Below are 17648 nucleotides of genomic sequence, written 5' to 3' on the forward strand. Positions count from 1 at the left end.
TTAGTATGTTTACGACGGACTTTGAAACATTACTAAATATGACGGCACAGTACTACACACTGAAGGATACAAATTTTGAGAGGCTGTAACCCCTGCTGAACAACTTGCCGTTACACTACGCTTTTCAGCTACTGGAGATTCGTACAGCTCCTTAATGTACATGCACAGGATTTCCAAATCCATAATCAGTGAAATAATACCAAAAGTGTGTCAGGCTATTATAAAGGCACTTCAAAGAGCAATTGAGGTAAGAACTTATTTTATTGATTACTTAGAACAAAATACCACTGAAGTTAACACACAGATGTAGACATTTAACTGTTTTCTCTTAAAATTTCCGTAATTTCACTCTGTTCAAATTCTTCTAGTTCTTCGAGTTTTGCCTCGAATGTTAAGTCCTGTATTTTCTTTTGCAGAGTGGTAAGACGTTTTTTATTACGATATTCTCGTAGTTCACATTTAATATATTTTGAAAATGACATCAATTTATCTTCTTTTTCGTGAGGAGGTGCTCACTTGTCCTCTTTAAAGCTTCAAGTGCAGCATCGGCAGACGAATTATTTTGAATCATTTTCGCTTTCTTCTACGGTGGAATTTGGGGTGACTCCAACTGTGTCCTAGAAGTACTTCAAATACTCGCAGTATTCATACTTCTTATTTCTTCCAGTTGTGAGTCATCGTCTTTTCTTACTTCTTCTGATGTACCCTAAAAAACGGAAAAAAGGTTCAGAATCTTTGTTTACATTTTTCACGTACCGCAAACTAAAGCACAATAGAAGCAAATTGCACGGGAATTTGAGTATCGCTGGAATTTCCCTCACTGCATAGGGGCTTTAGATGGAAAATATGTTCGAATTGTTAACCCTGCTCATGCTGTTAGCGCCGGCCAGAGTGGCCGTGCGGTTCTGGGCGCTACAGTCTGGAGCCGAGCGACCGATACGGTGGCAGGTTCGAATCCTGCCTCTTGCATGGATGTGTGTGGTGTCCTTAGGTTAGTTAGGTTTAATTAGTTCTAAGTTCTAGGCGACTGATGACCTCAGAAGTTAAGTCGCATAGTGCTCAGAGCCATTTGAACAATGCTTTTAGAACTAATTACAACTATAAAGACACTTTCAGCCTTTTGTAAATGGCATTAGTTGCTGTCGACTGCCAATTCCCTTATGCAGATGTGGGAGTGCAAGGACCTATTTCGGACGGAGGTGTATTTAACCGAACAACTTTTAACAAAGCCCTTCAAGCAGGCGAGTTTCACATACCAGAACCAGAACCTCTGTCTGGAAGAGAAGTGTCCACCCCCTACGTAATTGTTGCTGACGATGCCTTTGCACTACAAGAACACATAATGGAACCATTTCCAGGTAATCATAACAAAGGAAGCAAAGAAAGAGTATATAATTACAGACTCTGTAGAGCCCGAAGAGTAATCGAAAATGCCTTTGGGATACTGTCGTCTGTTTTTCATCTTGATCCTCATAAAGCAACTGTTGTGGTTTCGTGCTGCATTTATATTCACAACTACCTAAGAAGAAATCGGAAGCTCGCCTAATTTATTCACCACCAGGCAGTTCTAAAAACACTGATGAAGGGACTGTAGAACCTGCGAGATGGATAGACCATCCACCACTTGCATCGCTATCAAGAATGGGCAGAAATGTTGCCGAAAACGCAAAGCAAGTGAGAAATGAGTTTGCAGCATATTTTCAAAATGGTTCAAATGGCTCTGAGCACTATGGGACTTAACGTCTGAGGTCATCAGTCCCCTAGAACTACTTAAACCTAACTAACCTAAGGACATCACACACATCCATGCCCGAGGCTGGATTCGAACCCGCGACCGTAGCGGTCCTGCGGTTCCAGACTGTAGCGCCTAGAACCGTTCGGCCACCCCGGCCGGCGCAGCATATTTTGTTACCGCTGAACGGCAAGTGGGGTGGCAACATTTGTTTGCTTAGTGTCGAAGCTACTTCAGTGAGTGTTCACCGAAAATATTTTTTTTTAGGCACTACAGAAAAGAACAAATTCACATTGATCAGTGTTATGTAAATAAAAGTTTGTAATAAAAAACAAGAGAAATTAATATGCTCTTACTTACGTGAAACCTGGATAAACTGTTTCTTGGTGTGTTTATGTCCTTCATGAATAGCAGTGAATTGTAGGCATACCACTTAGATATGTAAACATCTTCTCTGCCCGATTCTGATGGCTTTGTCGTTGATTTACTATATTCCCGTTGGAATTGAGATCTTAAGTTCTCAGAAACGCCGAATAAACACGCTAACTGATGAATTTCGTCCCATTTGGCATTGCGATTTTTATAATCAAAGGATGATGGATCCCTCAAAGAGCGTCTTTCAAGAAATTCTTCAATTAGTTTCATTGTGTAGTCCTTCATCCACTCCATCATCGCAAACGAATGCAAAATAGGACGAGATTACAGGTTATATCACTAATTGCTACCTAGCGTACAGAGCTGATCACGTGTACCCAAGATGCAACACCTCGCGTCTGCCTGTGAACTGCGCAAGCGCAGTAGAAAATATATCTGCGATTTGTGCCGTGTTATCGCTCGGCGAACGGTGACAGGCACATGTGCCGGAATAGAGCATTTATCGGAATTCTAGCGTCGACGTTGCAGGTAAAAGTCGCAGGGATATGCGACTTGTGCCACACCTCGTCAGCTAGATGTGCCGGGCACGAATCTCCGCGACAAATCCCGCTGTGTGAACGTAGCTTAAGGACGTGACTGTAAATGAAATGGAAGACGATATGAAAGATAAAAGGGATTTAATGTTAGAGTCAGAAATCAGGAGAGCTTTCGAAGATTTGAGATCAAACGAGACGGAATACATAGGCATCTCACGTCATTGGGGAAGTTGGAAACCAAACGATTATTTTCAAGTTCAAGTTGGCCTATAGAATCTACGTTACTAGACACATGACATCAGTATTCTACAAAAATAAAAAAAAAATAAAAAAATCTTCCACATGTTTCAGAAAGTTGACATATTAGATACGTGTGAAAACTATTATACAGTCAGCTTATCAGTTCGTACATGAGCGCTCTCGACAAAAATAATATACAGAAGAACGTGAAAGAAGATTCAGTTTGGCTTTAGGAAAGGAAAAGACACTAGAGGAAGACAGCTGACTTTGCGTTTCATAATGGAAACAAGACTTACGGAAAATCGAGACACGTACATTGCATTTGTTGTTCTACAAAACGTGTTCGACAAAGTAAAATGGTGCAAAATGTTCGCGAAAGCTATTCGTAACTTCGGCCTAGTGTCTTCAAGCCCTCTTCATATAAGTTCTCCGCTTGGGAAACGAATTGTGGCCCTCCTGGTCTGCAAGTTGTTGTCCACCAACTGCAGTAAGAGGTAACAGTCACTACTTGCTATGTCGACGCCATACTGAGTGTGGTCGAAAAGCTTATAGTGCAAATCTGAGTCACATGACGTCCACTGACCTCTAGGGAAGTTCATCAACCTTGAAGTCTAAATAAAGCGTAGTATTCGCAGTCTTGGAAAAGTTGGGGACTTTTTCTTCGTTGTGGGCAGCAGTGATTGGGCACGCATTAACAATGAAGAGGACTATCCCGGACAACAGTTCCTCGTACCAGGCTCAGATGTTCCGTCTCACACATCTATTTCGCAATACACTGCAGCTGTAATACTTGAGCAACGTACTCCGAAATCAATCGAAAGAAGGCGTTTTACGTCCCAGAAACAATAGCCGTGATTTCTTAACTTGTCGGTCTCTAATTTATCCGGTATTGGCAACGTGGCACGACGCCATTGCTGTTTCGCGTTGGTACTGGTCATCAACGTCTAGTCGCCTGTAATAGCACGAGAAAACAGGCATATCCATCTCTTAGATAGTCGTCCAAAAGTGCTCATCCGCATAACTTTTTTTTTTTTTTTAATTTGTGGTAACGTCTTACGGGACCAAACTGCTTAGGTCACCGGTCCCTAAGCTTACGCACTACTTAACCTAACTTACGCTAAGGACAACATACAGACCCATGCCCGAGGGATGACTCGAACCTCCGACGGAGGAAGCCGCGCAGTCCGTACAAGACACCCGAGACCGCGCGGCTACCCCGCGAGGCCCGCTCAATATTCTTTGTGTTTATAGATGAACATTTTCGACGCCCACGTTACACGCTTGGGATATCTGAATTTTCCTGTGACAGTTTGGTAAATAGCGGTGAGTCCCAAACGACGGAATTCATCGAGAAGAACCCAAAAGTACACTACTGGCCACTAAAATTGCTACACCACGAAGATGACGTGCTACAGACGCGAAATTTAACCGACAGGAAGAAGATGCTTTGATATGCAAATAATCAGCTTTTCAGAGCATTCACACAAGGTTGGCGCGGATGGCGACACCTGCAACGTACTAACATGAGGAAAGTTTCCAACAGATTTCTCATACACAAACAGCAGTAGACCAGAGTTGCCTGGTGAAACGTTGTTGTGATGCCTCGTGTAAGGAGGAGAAATGCGTACCATCACGTTTCCGACTTTGCTAAAGGTCGGATTTTAGCCTATCGCGATTGCGGTTTATCGTATCGCGACATTGCTGTTCGCGTTGGTCGAGATCCAATGACTGTTAGCAGAATATGGAATCGGTGGGTTCAGGAGGGTAATACGGAACGCCGTGCTGGATACCAGCCGCCTCGTATCACTAGCAGTCGAGATGACAGGCATCTTATCCGCATGGCAACGGATCGTGCAGCCACATCTCGATCCCTGGGTCAACAAATGGGGACGTTTGCAAGACAACAACCATCTGCAAGAACAGTTCGAGGACGTTTGCAGTAGTATGGACTATCAGCTCGGAGACCATGGCTGCGGTTACCCTTGATGCTGCATCACAGACAGGAGCGCCTGCGATGGTGTACTCAACGACGAACCTGGGTGCACGAATGGCAAAACGTCATATTTTCGGATGAATCCAGATTTTGTTTACAGCATCATGATGTCGCATCCGTGTTTGGCGACATCGCGGTGAACGCACAATGGAAGAGTGTACTCGTCATCGCCATACTGGCGTATCACCCGGCGTGATGGTATGGGGTGCGATTGGTTACACGTCTCGGTCACCTATTTTTCGCATTGGCGGCACTTTGAAGAGTGGACGTTACGTTTCAGGTGTGATACGACCCGTCACTCTACCCGTCATTCGATCCCTGCGAAACTCTACATTTCAGCAGGGTAATGCACGACCGCATGTTGCAAATCCTGTACGGCCCTACCTGAGACAGAAAATGTTCGACTGCTGCCCTGGCCAGCACATTCTCCAGATCTCTCACCAACTGAAAACGTCTGGTCAATGGTGGCCGAGCAACTGGCTCGTCACAATGCGCCAGACACTACTTTTGATGAACTGCGGTATCGTGTTGAAGCTGCATGGGCAGCTCTACCTGTACACGCCATCCAAGCTCTGTTTGACTCAATGCCCAGGCGTATCAAGGCCTTTATTACGCCCAAAGGTGGTTGTTCTGGGTACTGATTTCTCAGGATCTATGCACCCAAATTGCGTGAAAATGTAACCACATGTCATTTCTAGTATAATATATTTGTCCAATGAATACCCGTTTATCATCTGCATTTCTTCTTTGTGTAGCAATTTTAATGACCAGTAGTGTAAATCCATTACATCGCAGTTTTATAATTACCATTTGCCCGATTGCATTAGTCTGGATATTGGGCCTCCCGCTTCGTTCTTCATCTTGCACATTTGCACGGACACTTGTAATGTGACAACACAGTTGTCCAACCTGCCCCTCACTCGTGGCTGTATCCACACTGTCTAGGCATAAGCGCTCATGAATTTGAGTAAGCGCAAATCCTGTGTCAAAAAAAGATCGAATTACAACACACTTTCTGTATGCTAGACGTTCTGGACTTACACCTGGAGTTACGGTCTGGGGTGCGATTTCGTATGACAGCAGGAACTCTCTCGTGGTGATCCTGTGCACGCTGACTGCAAATCTGTATGTCAGTTTCATGATTCGACCTCTTGTGCTGACGGTTATTATCAGCATTCCAGAGGGTGTTTTCCAACAAAATAAACGCTCACCCACATACCGCTGCTGTAGCCCAACATGCTCTACAGAGTGACGACATGTTGCCTCGGAACCGTCTCTAATCGAGCACGTATGGGACATCGTCGGATGACAGTTCCAGCATCATCCACAAACAGCATTAACTGTCCTTGTATTGACCGAATAAGTGAAACTGGCATGGAACTCCATTTGACGAACTGATAAGCTGCGTCCGTACAACACAACGTATGCACGTTTGCATGTTTTCATTCAATATTCTGGACGTTTCACTGTTTATTAATGTACCATCATGTCTTATGTGCAATGGCTTATCTCGCACTTACCTTACCCTGTGATGCTGCACTGTTAATAACTTAATTATGTTACCTATATCTACATATACATCTACATGGATACTCTGCAAATCACATTTAAGTGCCTGGCAGTGGGATTATCGAACCACCTTCTCAAATCCCTATTATTCAAAAATGGCTCTGAGCACTATGGGACTTAACATCTATGGTCATCAGTCCCCTAGAACTTAGAACTACTTAAACCTAACTAACCTAAGGACAGCACACAACACCCAGCCATCACGAGGCAGAGAAAATCCCTGACCCCGCCGGGAATCGAACCCGGGAACCCGGGCGTGGGAAGCGAGAACGCTACCGCACGACCACGAGATGCGGGCCCCTATTATTGCAATCACGTATAGCACGTGGAAAGAATAAACACCTATATCTTTCCATACGAGCTCTAATTTCTCTTATTTTATCGTGGTGATCGTTTCTCCCTATATAGGTCGGTGTCAACAAAATATTTTCGCATTCGGAGGAGACAGTTGGTGATTGGAATTTCGTGAGAAGATTCGGTCGGAACGAATGATTTCCAGCCCAAATCCTGTATCATTTCTGTGACACTCTCTCCCTTATTCCGCGATAGTACAAAACGTGCTGCCTTTATTTGAACTTTTTCGATGTACTCCGTCAGTCCTATCTGGTAAGGATCCCACACCGCGGAGCAGTATTCTAAAAGAGGACGGACAAGCTTAGTGTAGGCAGTCTCCTTAGTAGGTCTGTTACATCTTCTAAGTGTCCTGCCAATAAAACGCAGCCTTTGGTTAGCTTTCCCCACAACATTTTCTGTGTGTTATTTCCAATTTAAGTTGTTCGCAATTGTAATACCTAGGTATTTAGTTGAATTTACGGCCGCGCGGTTAGAGGCGCCATATTACTAATCGTGCGGCCCCTCCCACAGGAGGTTCAAGTCCTCCCTGGGGCATGGGTGTGAGTTTTGACCTTAGCGTTAAGTTAGTTTAAGCAGTGTGTAAGTCTAGCGACCGATGACCTCAGCAGTTTTGTCCCTTAGGACTTCACACAAATCTTAACATCTGAATTTACGGCTTTTAGATTAAACTGATTTATCGTGTAACCGAAGTTTAACGAAATCCTTTTAGCACTCATGTGGGTGAACTCACACTTTTCATTATTTGTGGTCAACTGCCATTTTCGCACCATTCAGATTTTTTTTCTAAATCGTTTTGCAGTTTGTCTTGATCTTCTGATGACTTTGTTAGTCGATAAACGACAGCGTCATCTTCAAACAACCGAACGCGGTTGCATAGATTGTCTCCCAAATCGTTTATATAGATAAGGAACTGCAAAGGGCCTATAACACTACCTTAGGAACGCCTGAAGTCACTTCTGTTTTACTCGATGACGTCCCGTCAATTATTACGAACTGTGACCTCTCTGACAGGAAATCGCAAATCCAGTCACATAACTGAGACGATATTCCACAAGGACGCAATTTCACTGTGAGCCGCTTGTGTGGTACAGTGTCAAAAGCCTTCCGGAAATCCGGAAATACTCCGGAAATCCGGAAGATAGATGTATTCCTGAAATGTCATTACTCCATGTTAATTATTTTTCGGTGTCGCGATTTTTTTCCGTCAGTGCAATACTTATAATTAATTTATTAGTTCTGATATGGCAAAAACGCCATTTTTAATTGTGACACAAGTTTCGCCTTACTGTACAGAGAACGCGGTGGCGGCATTTGTGTTTCAGAGCGAGCGGCTTCTGGAGTCTGCCTTCAGTTGTGGCTGGTCAGAGGCGGACAAGCGTTTCTGCAGCACCCTGCGCATCTTCATGCTACAGGTGTCACGCCCTCTTAAGCTACAGATTGGGAAGGTATTCACTCTCTCCAGGAACCTTTTCCTTCAGGTACGTACACCTGTGCATATTGCTTAAAATTAAAGTTAATTGGTAATCAGCTCATCTAAAAGGTAAACTCTATGTGTGCATCCGGATACTCTGAGGTTCATAGATCTACAAATTTTCCACAACCGATGTTACTTTCAGCAAAATCCTTTTGGGTGTTCGACTAAGACATTATACAAGACTAAAGCAATTTAACAACAGATGTTTCGACAGCCTCTGAAGGCTACTAAATTGCTGCATTCTGGGGATATTTTTAGCCACCAGTCAGAGTGACAGTTGCACCTTACGTCCCCAATTTCTTCTCCAAAGTTTTCCAATCTGTCTTCGTTTACAGTTTTTACCCTTCACATCTAGTGCCACGGAAGTTGTTCCCTGATATGCGTTGTTGTCCTGTTCCTTCTTATTGTTAGTGTTTGCCGCATGTTACTGACTTCGCCGATTATGCGAAAAACCTTCTCGTTCCTTATCATTCCACGTAACATGATTACTTCTACTGTACGACACCTCAGACGATTAGATTCTCTTCTTATCAGGTTTTCCCATGTTCCATGATTCCACACGTACATTCTCAAAAATTTCTTCCTCAGATTAAGGTCAATAATCAATACCAGTAGCAAGGAATACCCTATTTGCTTGTGAGAGTCTGATTCTTACGACCTCCTTGTTTCGTTCGTCTTGTGTTATTTTGCTTCCGAATTAGCATAATTCATTCTCTTCATGTACTTCGTGGTCACCAACTTTTATGTTAAATTAATCGCTAATGTCATCTCTGCTACTCATCACTACTTTAGTCTCTCTTCGGTTTACACTCAGTCCATAGTCTGCACACACTACACTGACCTTTGCATTGAACAGTCCATATCATTATTCATCACTTTCACTGATGAAAGCAATGTCGTCAGCAAATCTTATGGCTGATATGATTTTTTTCTTTTATTTCCGGTATTGCGTCTTCCATTTATAGACTGAACAGAAGTGTCGAAAGACGGCGTCCGTGTCTTAACAGTTTCTAATCCGAGCACTTCGTTCTTGGCCTTCCGTTCTTAGTGCTCCCTTTAGAAAAATTATGCGTTTCAGTCTTTCGTTGAAATTTGTGTACTTTGCCTACTCGGTTTCGGTACATAGCACCATCCTCAACCCATCCTATGATTAAATAAGTCCAGTACCTAGAAACGTAGAAAAATAATGTGAGAAAATTTACAAAATTTGTTTTCTCTGTATGATCGTAAGGTATGGTACAGAGTGCAACCTCAAAATAACCCAGGTTGGGGGCAGCAATGATAAGTGAGCCTCCTATGCACATAGCTAAATTTTTTACTTCTTACAGAAAGTCACAACGTGAAAGATTACTAATACATTAAATAACATAACATATGAAATTAACAAATTAAGTAACGAAACAAAGTATAAAATAGTGCCCACTGCAATAAAACATTAAAACCCATGTTTACCCTCAGACCGTTTGTATACAGTTTATATTAGAATAAAAATCGATCTGAGCATGAATCCTTTAATCATTTAAATGTCGTCAAAAGTATGGTGTTGTACATTAAAAACCCTAAATTACGTTTATTGAAAAGCTCCGAGCATTCAGATGGAGTAGCGTCACAGTGTGAGTATCCATCACTCTGTTAAAGTCAGTTCATCCACGCTGTGTCCATGTGTATGCAGGCGCTCTCAGCAATGTTGCATCACACTTCTCCACGCTGGGTCGTGCTTCATCCACCAGCCACGGTCGTGATAACCACTGCGCATCGGTAACTGGCAACTGCGAAAAGCTACATCGATGAGTTTTGATATTAAGAGGCCACAAAGGACCACGACACTAATTCATACAAACATGCCTTGCTGCGAACGTTATCATGTTGCGGCATTTTCATGCAGTTACTATATTCAGCACCTGGCGGTCCTGCACATCTGTAAGTGATAAGACCACTTCCGTCCATAGCTACTTCCGTCCATAGCTACTTTGTGCATCTGCAACTTACAACAGGTAGTCAAGTGCATTTAAAACATCATTGTGCAAGGGCCCGTATCATCTCAAAATAAATCTTTAAATCACTGATTTAAAATGATTTCAAGAGCTCAGCATTGACTTTTAATATGGGACACACGCACTTGGGAAGAGAGCGTGAGGTCTCCTTTCCGGCGGTAAGGGGCCAACTACACGTTTTAAGTTTCCAGTCTGTACCATCCGCGCCCTCACAGAGGAAACAGGTTTCGTAAAATTCTCTTGCATTTTGTTCTAACTATTTACTGGCATTTTTTGAACATATAGTAGCCTGATGATGGTACTTCGTGCCTAGACCGGTAAGCAAATCAAAAATTACGTCAAAAATATAATTCTTTAAATTGTGTTGATCGCTGTTCGACCCTCGTTGTTTTTTGCGCGTATTGTATATTACCCGTATTTCCCTATTTATTCTGAAAATTTCGACCATTTTACACCGTTTCAGATTGTCAAAAGCATTTTCTAGATCAACAGATCCTATGAACATATCTTCATTTTCCTTAAGTCTTGCTTCCTTTCTGAAACGGACATCGAGTCTCTGTCCGATACACTTACACTAGCTAAGACCAGACAGATGGTCCTCTTACCACAGCATCAGTTTTCTATCCCGTTCTTCACTGCGTCACTCTTCTCACGGGTAGGTTTTCAGTGCCATACTCCAGGTCACGGTGTAGCCTGATACCCTCACCGTCACCTCTGGAGTGGTTATGCCTGGTAGACTCAGTGTCAGAATGTAACATAATACCCCTCCCATGCTTCTTGGGCCATTGCACGTGGTATATTCAAGGTGAGGTTTTAACGTGATGCATGTTATTTGTCCTCCCCTCTCCTACCACCACCCACATCTCTCTGTCAACTGCGTGATACAAAAATAGCGGGAAAATGGATGTCATGCATAGAGTGTGCCAATTTTGGTTAAGATAATTATTTAAGAAGATTCCACCCTCCACCTCTTACCCTTTCTCTCTCTAGACGAAGAGCATAGCTTAGATGAAGCCCTCCTCGCCATTTTATTACTATTCAACTTGTGTGGGAATTTGATCATTTGAAGTCAGTACGCTGTATTCATCGTACTTCAAAATTGAGGTGAATATTACAATAATGTGATTAGCGTGTACCTGTTGCTTGGCTGAGTACCAGTAATTTAATAACGTCATAGCATATTCTGCAAAAGCGGTAGGAAATATTAATTTATGAGGAAAGATTCTTTGACAATACAGTGTGTGATAGAGACACAGCTGAATCTCTATAATTTCATGACACCATTTCGTATTCTTCACAATGGTCGGAAATATTGACTTAATGTCATAAGACGCTTTATCATTGCAATGTGTGAATAGGCCACTGCTGAATTAATATAAATTAATGATTTCAAGGCATAATCTGAAAAATCGTAGAAAATAATAACACGATGTCATATGTGACTTTCAGATTACAGTGTGTGACTGGGGCGCCGCTGATTTACTATAAATTAATGATATCAGCTTGTTTTCTGTCAGCACTCTAGAGCCTGAACACGCCTATCTACAACTTTTGACTGATATTCTCCCACCGGCCGGAGTCGCCGAGCGGTTCTAGGTGCTACAGTCTGGAACCGCACGACCTCTACGGTCGTAGGTTCGAATCCTTAGGTTAGTTAGGTTTAAGTAGTTCTAAGTTCTAGGCGACTGATGACCTCAGAAGTTAAGTCCCATAGTCCTCCGAGCCATTTGAACTATTTTTTGATATTCTCCCACTTCTCCCACTTTTGGAAGAGCGTTTACCACAGACACGTGTAAACATGGGACTGAATAATTACAGTAATATGATAACCAAACAAATCGATAACCAGTTTCTGCAAAGCATTATTTAACAACAAATGTACTCCTGTTACGCACCGTCTGCAAGCACTTGTGCGCATGAATACACCCCATCATTGCTTTTAACGGCCATTACAATTTTGCTGAGTTTCTCTCAGTATTCCAATGACACACAAACAAATACAAGAGTGGGCAATTAGCACAATGTGATATTTAATGGAGTACAGCGATATCCCACGTTACATAAATAGTACACTGCAACAAATATATACAGGGTGATTCAAAAAGAATACCACTACTTTAAAAATGTGTATTTAATGAAAGAAACATAATATAACCTTCTGTTATACATCACTACAAAGCGTATTTAAAAAGGTTTTTTTCACTCAAAAACAAGTTCAGAGATGTCCAATATGGCCCCCTCCAGACACTCGAGCAAGATCAATCCGATACTCCAACTCGTTCCACACTCTGTGTAGCATATCAGGCGTAACAGTTTGGATAGCTGCTGTTATTTCTCGTTTCAAATCACCAATGGTGGCTGGGAGAGGTGGCCGAAACACCATATCCTTAACATACCCCCATAAGAAAAAATCGCAGGGGGTAAGATCAGGGCTTCTTGGAGGCCAGTGATGAAGTGCTCTGTCACGGGCTGCCTGGCGGCCGATCCATCGCCTCGGGTAGTTGACGTTCAGCTAGTTACGGATAGATAAGTGCCAATGTGGTGGCGCTCCATCCTGCTGAAATATGAATTGTAATTGTAATTGAATAGCTCTGCGAGTCGATTTTCCTGGGCTGCGAACAAATGCTTGCTGGATGCGTGCTACATTTTCATCACTCGTTCTCGGCCGTCCAGAACTTTTCCCTTTGCACAAACACCCATTCTCTGTAAACTGTTCATACCAACGTTTAATACACCACCTATCAGGAGGTTTAACACCATACTTCGTTCGAAATGCACGCTGAACAACTGTCGTCGATTCACTTCTGCCGTACTCAATAACACAAAAAGCTTTCTGCTGAGCGGTCGCCATCTTAGCATCAACTGACGCTGACGCCTAGTCTACAGCGCCTCAAGCGAACAAATGTACAACTAAATGAAACTTTATAGCTCCCTTAATTCGCCGACAGATAGTGCTTAGCTCTGCCTTTTGTCGTTGCACAGTTTTAAATTCCTAAAGTTGTGGTATTCTTTCTGAATCACCCTGTATATCAAGTTTGCAAGGGACATGCCCCTGCATTATTAGAGAGTTAAAAAACAATGATCTCTCTATAACGTCCTCTTAGAGAAATACGACACTTTTTTGAATGTAGTAACAATGTAAATAATGACATAAAAATTCAAGGTTCACATTCACAACACATTTAGGAGCGGTAGAGGAACTGCACTTCATTTAAAGCAAGCAAAAATGTGTTGTAGAGACACAAGTGTCATCATATCTGCTATCAGGTGTGGCACGGCAGCTTTCCAGCTCAGAGTCCACTGCCGCCATTGCTGCCCTCACTCTCTGCCAGAGGCTTCTGTACCTTGCATATATACATATCATATCACCTTTTAATCAGGGAAGCACAATTTTCTGGATGTACACAGAGAGGAGAGAGAGGGAGAGAGAAAGAGAGAAGGATAATGGCATTTCATGCGCTCTCTAGTCCACTAACCACCAACCATCATTAATTCGTCCCCTTACGATACATAACGTCCACCTCTGAGACAGCCAAATGATTTGGGATTTACCGTCCGTGCCATGCACACTCTATCGCCATTACAATAGGTAGAGGCTGGTCGAGGAAATCGGCAACACCGACGTTAACGGTTATCACCACAACAACTGCCCCAGTACTTCCCCTTGGGCAGCGGAAAGGGCATTAGATACTGAGCTGGCAATTTCCAGAGTCATCCCTGACCATGGGTACGATTATAAATATAACATCGCATTACATTTTTGGTTTACCTTAAATAAAGTACGCGAACAGCGCCGCCACAGCGGTAACATCGGTTCCCGTCAGATCACCGAAGTCAAGCGCTGCTGGGCTTGGCTAGCACTTGGATGGGTAACAGTCTGGGTCTGCCGCGTGCTGTCGGCAAGCGGAGTGCACTCAGCCCTTGCGAGGCCAATTGAGGAGCTGTTTGATTGTGAGTTAGCGACACTGGTCACGAAAACTGACAACATGCGGCAGAGTGGTGTGCTGCCAACATGCCCTCCGTATCCCCATCCAGTGATGCCTAAGGGCTGAGGATGACACAGTAGCCACTCGGTATCATTGGGGCTCCAACCTCGGGTTCGGAAGGTTTTCTTTTTCTTTTTTTTTAAATTCTGAATAAAGTTCATCTCCAAGACTATTCCTGTCTAATAGCGGTGGAGATGCTAACTGTTTACACTGTAAATTTAGCGAGTACTCAGATTTTTATTCCATGATTTACAAGTCTACTATAATCGTGTAGCGTTGTATATCTCCAAAGTAGTCTTATAGTGATTTCATTGTTTCTAACATGCTGATAATCCCGGAGAGCGTTCCTTTTAGACCTGGTACCTATTTAATGCAGTGTGCTGTTTGTTTTACGTAGGATATCGCTGTATTTGGTTCAATGTCACACGGAGTTAATTATTCAGTCTCGCACTTATGTGTGTGTTTGGAATACTGAGAGAACACCGACAAAACTGAATGAGTTATATATAGCAATGGAGGGGTGTGTTCATACTTTCGAGTGCTAGCAGAAAATGCATGGTAGGAGTATATCTGTTGTTAACTAACGGTTTGTGGAATGTGTTTAAATGGGACATGTATATAATTTCTTTAAATGTCACAGTGTGGTAATTGTCAGTCCTGTATTTGTGGGAGTATTTGGTTTTCAATCTTGGAAAGTGGGAGAAAATCGATCAAAAACTGGAAATATGAATGGGAGGTGGTTACGCTTTAGAGTGATTGCAGAAAATGTCAGGATGTCATTTATTTATACTAATTCAGCAATGTCCCTATCACAAACTGTAATATCAAAGTGTTTCACATCATAAATTGTTTTAATATTTCCCTCCATTTTGTAGAATGTGCCATGATGTCATTAATTTATAGAAATTAAGAAGTGTCCAATAACTTAGTGTGATGTTAATATGTATGATGTCATAAATTATATTAAGATTTCACGTTTTTGCAGAATATGCCATGACGTCATTAAATTACAGAAATTCGACCAAGGCCTGGCCACACACTGTAATGTCAAAATGTCTTACCTCATAAATTATGGTAATGTTTACCACAATTTTTTAATAAGATAACTCTGCCGCTGCACTACAGAGACCACGAAAGTTGAAACTCACAGAACTGGATCGGTAATAAAAGGGGGAGGGTCTATGGGATGAAGTAAATACATACATTTTCTCATCATATCGTAACACAGCACAGCATTTTTCCGTCACAGTCAGTTTTAATAGAAAATCTGTATGTAGTTCCTGCACTATACATACGGGGTGTCTATCCTAAGAATCGTCAGGCATATTTTTTCTGGTATTTCAGCAGATGTTTGTAGTTTATATATGCCTGTCCGTATTATTATTAGACCAGTACCTAAAAATTTGAAACTTGTAGCACTGCTTCAGATATTTCCTCAATTTTACCTTTCACATTGCCGGTGCCGGCCACGGTGGAAACGGTTCTAGGCGCTTCTGTCTGGAGCCGCACGACTGCTACGGTCGCAGGTTCGAATCCTGCCTCGGGCATGGATGTATGTGATGTCCTTAGGTTAGTTAGGTTTAAGTAGTTCTGAGTTCTAGGGGACTGATGACCTCAGATGTTAAGTCCCGTAGTGCTCAGAGCCATTTGAACCATTGGAACCTTTCACATTATAAAATTTGTTTATCTTTTTTTCAGATTTTGAACACATCGTATACGATCTTCAACATGATGATTAACTTCTAAAGATGAACTTGGCGCTGTTTTTGTTTTGCCTTCATGCCGCTGTTTATTTCAAGCTTCACCCACGTAAACTACTAAGTAAAATACAAATGCTAGTATTTATATCACACTTGACTGGGTCTTTTTCTTAGAGGTAGTCTGCAATCTAACACTAATAAAAGATTATACCTCATATTTTTCGATGTACAAGAGCAGCATTTTGATGCAGTATATTTTAGATATGAATTACAAGTAACCTAAGACATAATTACACCTGTATTGTAGCGATAGGAGTAAAATGTTATTTGTACTACAGAATGCTGCAAGATCTGTTCGACATTAACAAGATGCAAGATAAAAAGTGATTTATAAGTTATATGCAAACTGGAACTTAAAAATTTATTGTTAAACTAGTAACGCTGCATCAAATCTGAAGGCACTAACTGCACGTGTGTGATAAATAAAATTTTATCTAGCATAACATATTTTTCCTGTGCAATATTCTAAGCACCTTTATTTCTACAAATTGCTTCAAATATCTATTACGACTTTTCTCATGGGAAACACACAGCTCCTTCGTATATGTGGATTAGCATCTCTCTCTCTCTCTCTCTCTCTCTCTCTGTCTCTCTCTCTCTCTCTCTCTCTCTGTGTGTGTGTGTGTGTGTGTGTGTGTGTGTGTGTGTGAGTGAGTGAGTGAGTGTGAGTGTGTGTGTCTGTGTGTGTGTGTGTGTGTGTGTGTGTGTGTGTGTGTGTGTGTATCTGTGTGTGGATGCACACCTGTAGGAACCGAGTAACAGTGATTGTGCTGGTGAAGAATAATACACCATCACCGAAAAAGTTTAATATTGTTTGAGGTAAGAATGAACAAGTGAAAAATTAGAAATATTCTTGAATAATAACATGTGCACTGATTATTATGTACTGTGAACAGCGCGACAAGCGGCTGAAGCAAAATCAATATGTGAAATGGAAATGACAGTAAGTATTCGGGAAGAAATAAGCGTATGTGTTCGGTGAATTAGCCGAAAAACTCCATTTTAATTCATATTGTCCAGTAATTATCTCCTTTCCACCAGTTCTGTAGTTATGTATAAAATACAATATTTAAAATGGAAGAACTGTGGATATATTTTCCCTTTTTCTTTGGCCAGTTTGAGGATTATCTTCGATTTGTGAACGGGGAAAAAAGGGAAGTTTCTTAAATTTTTATTCCGTGACTCATTTGTTGTATGAAATACGGGTAATGTATATGACACGACATATTTCTGCTAAGATATAACAATAACGATATGTGATATAGTTTTTATGTAAATTTATTATGTGGTTGTTGTGGTCTTCAGTCCAGAGGTTGGTTTGATGCAGCTCTCCAAGCTACTCTATCCTGTGCAAGCTTCGTCATCTCCCAGTACCTACTGCAACCTACATCCTTCTGAATCTGTTTAGTGTATTCACCTCTTGGTCTCCCTCTACAATTTTTACCCTCCACGCTGCCCTCCAGTACTAAATTGGGGATCCCTTGATGCCTCAGAATATGCCCTATCAACCGATCCTTCTACTAGTCGAGTTGTGCCACAAATTTCTCTTCTGTCCAATTCTATTCAATGCCTCCTGATTAGTTATGTGATCTACCCGTCTATCTTCACCATTCTTCTGTAGCACCACATTTCGAA

At 42.0% G+C, this 17648-nt stretch overlaps 1 protein-coding gene across 2 annotated transcripts in view; it reads left to right on the forward strand.

Moving 5' to 3' along the window:
* LOC124619900 (odorant receptor coreceptor-like) overlaps positions 1–16241 on the forward strand; it is a 79648-nt gene extending 63407 nt beyond the window's left edge. For both annotated transcript variants that reach the window (XM_047146534.1, XM_047146535.1), the window contains exons 7-8: positions 8122–8277; positions 15952–16241. In XM_047146534.1, coding sequence (XP_047002490.1) covers positions 8122–8277; positions 15952–15999 — 204 coding nt within the window. In that variant the 3' untranslated portion in view covers positions 16000–16241. The remainder of the gene's footprint in view (positions 1–8121; positions 8278–15951) is intronic.
* Positions 16242–17648: the final 1407 nt, after the last annotated feature.

Source organism: Schistocerca americana, chromosome 6 (genome assembly GCF_021461395.2).
Source record: "Schistocerca americana isolate TAMUIC-IGC-003095 chromosome 6, iqSchAmer2.1, whole genome shotgun sequence".
NCBI lineage: Eukaryota > Metazoa > Arthropoda > Insecta > Orthoptera > Acrididae > Schistocerca > Schistocerca americana.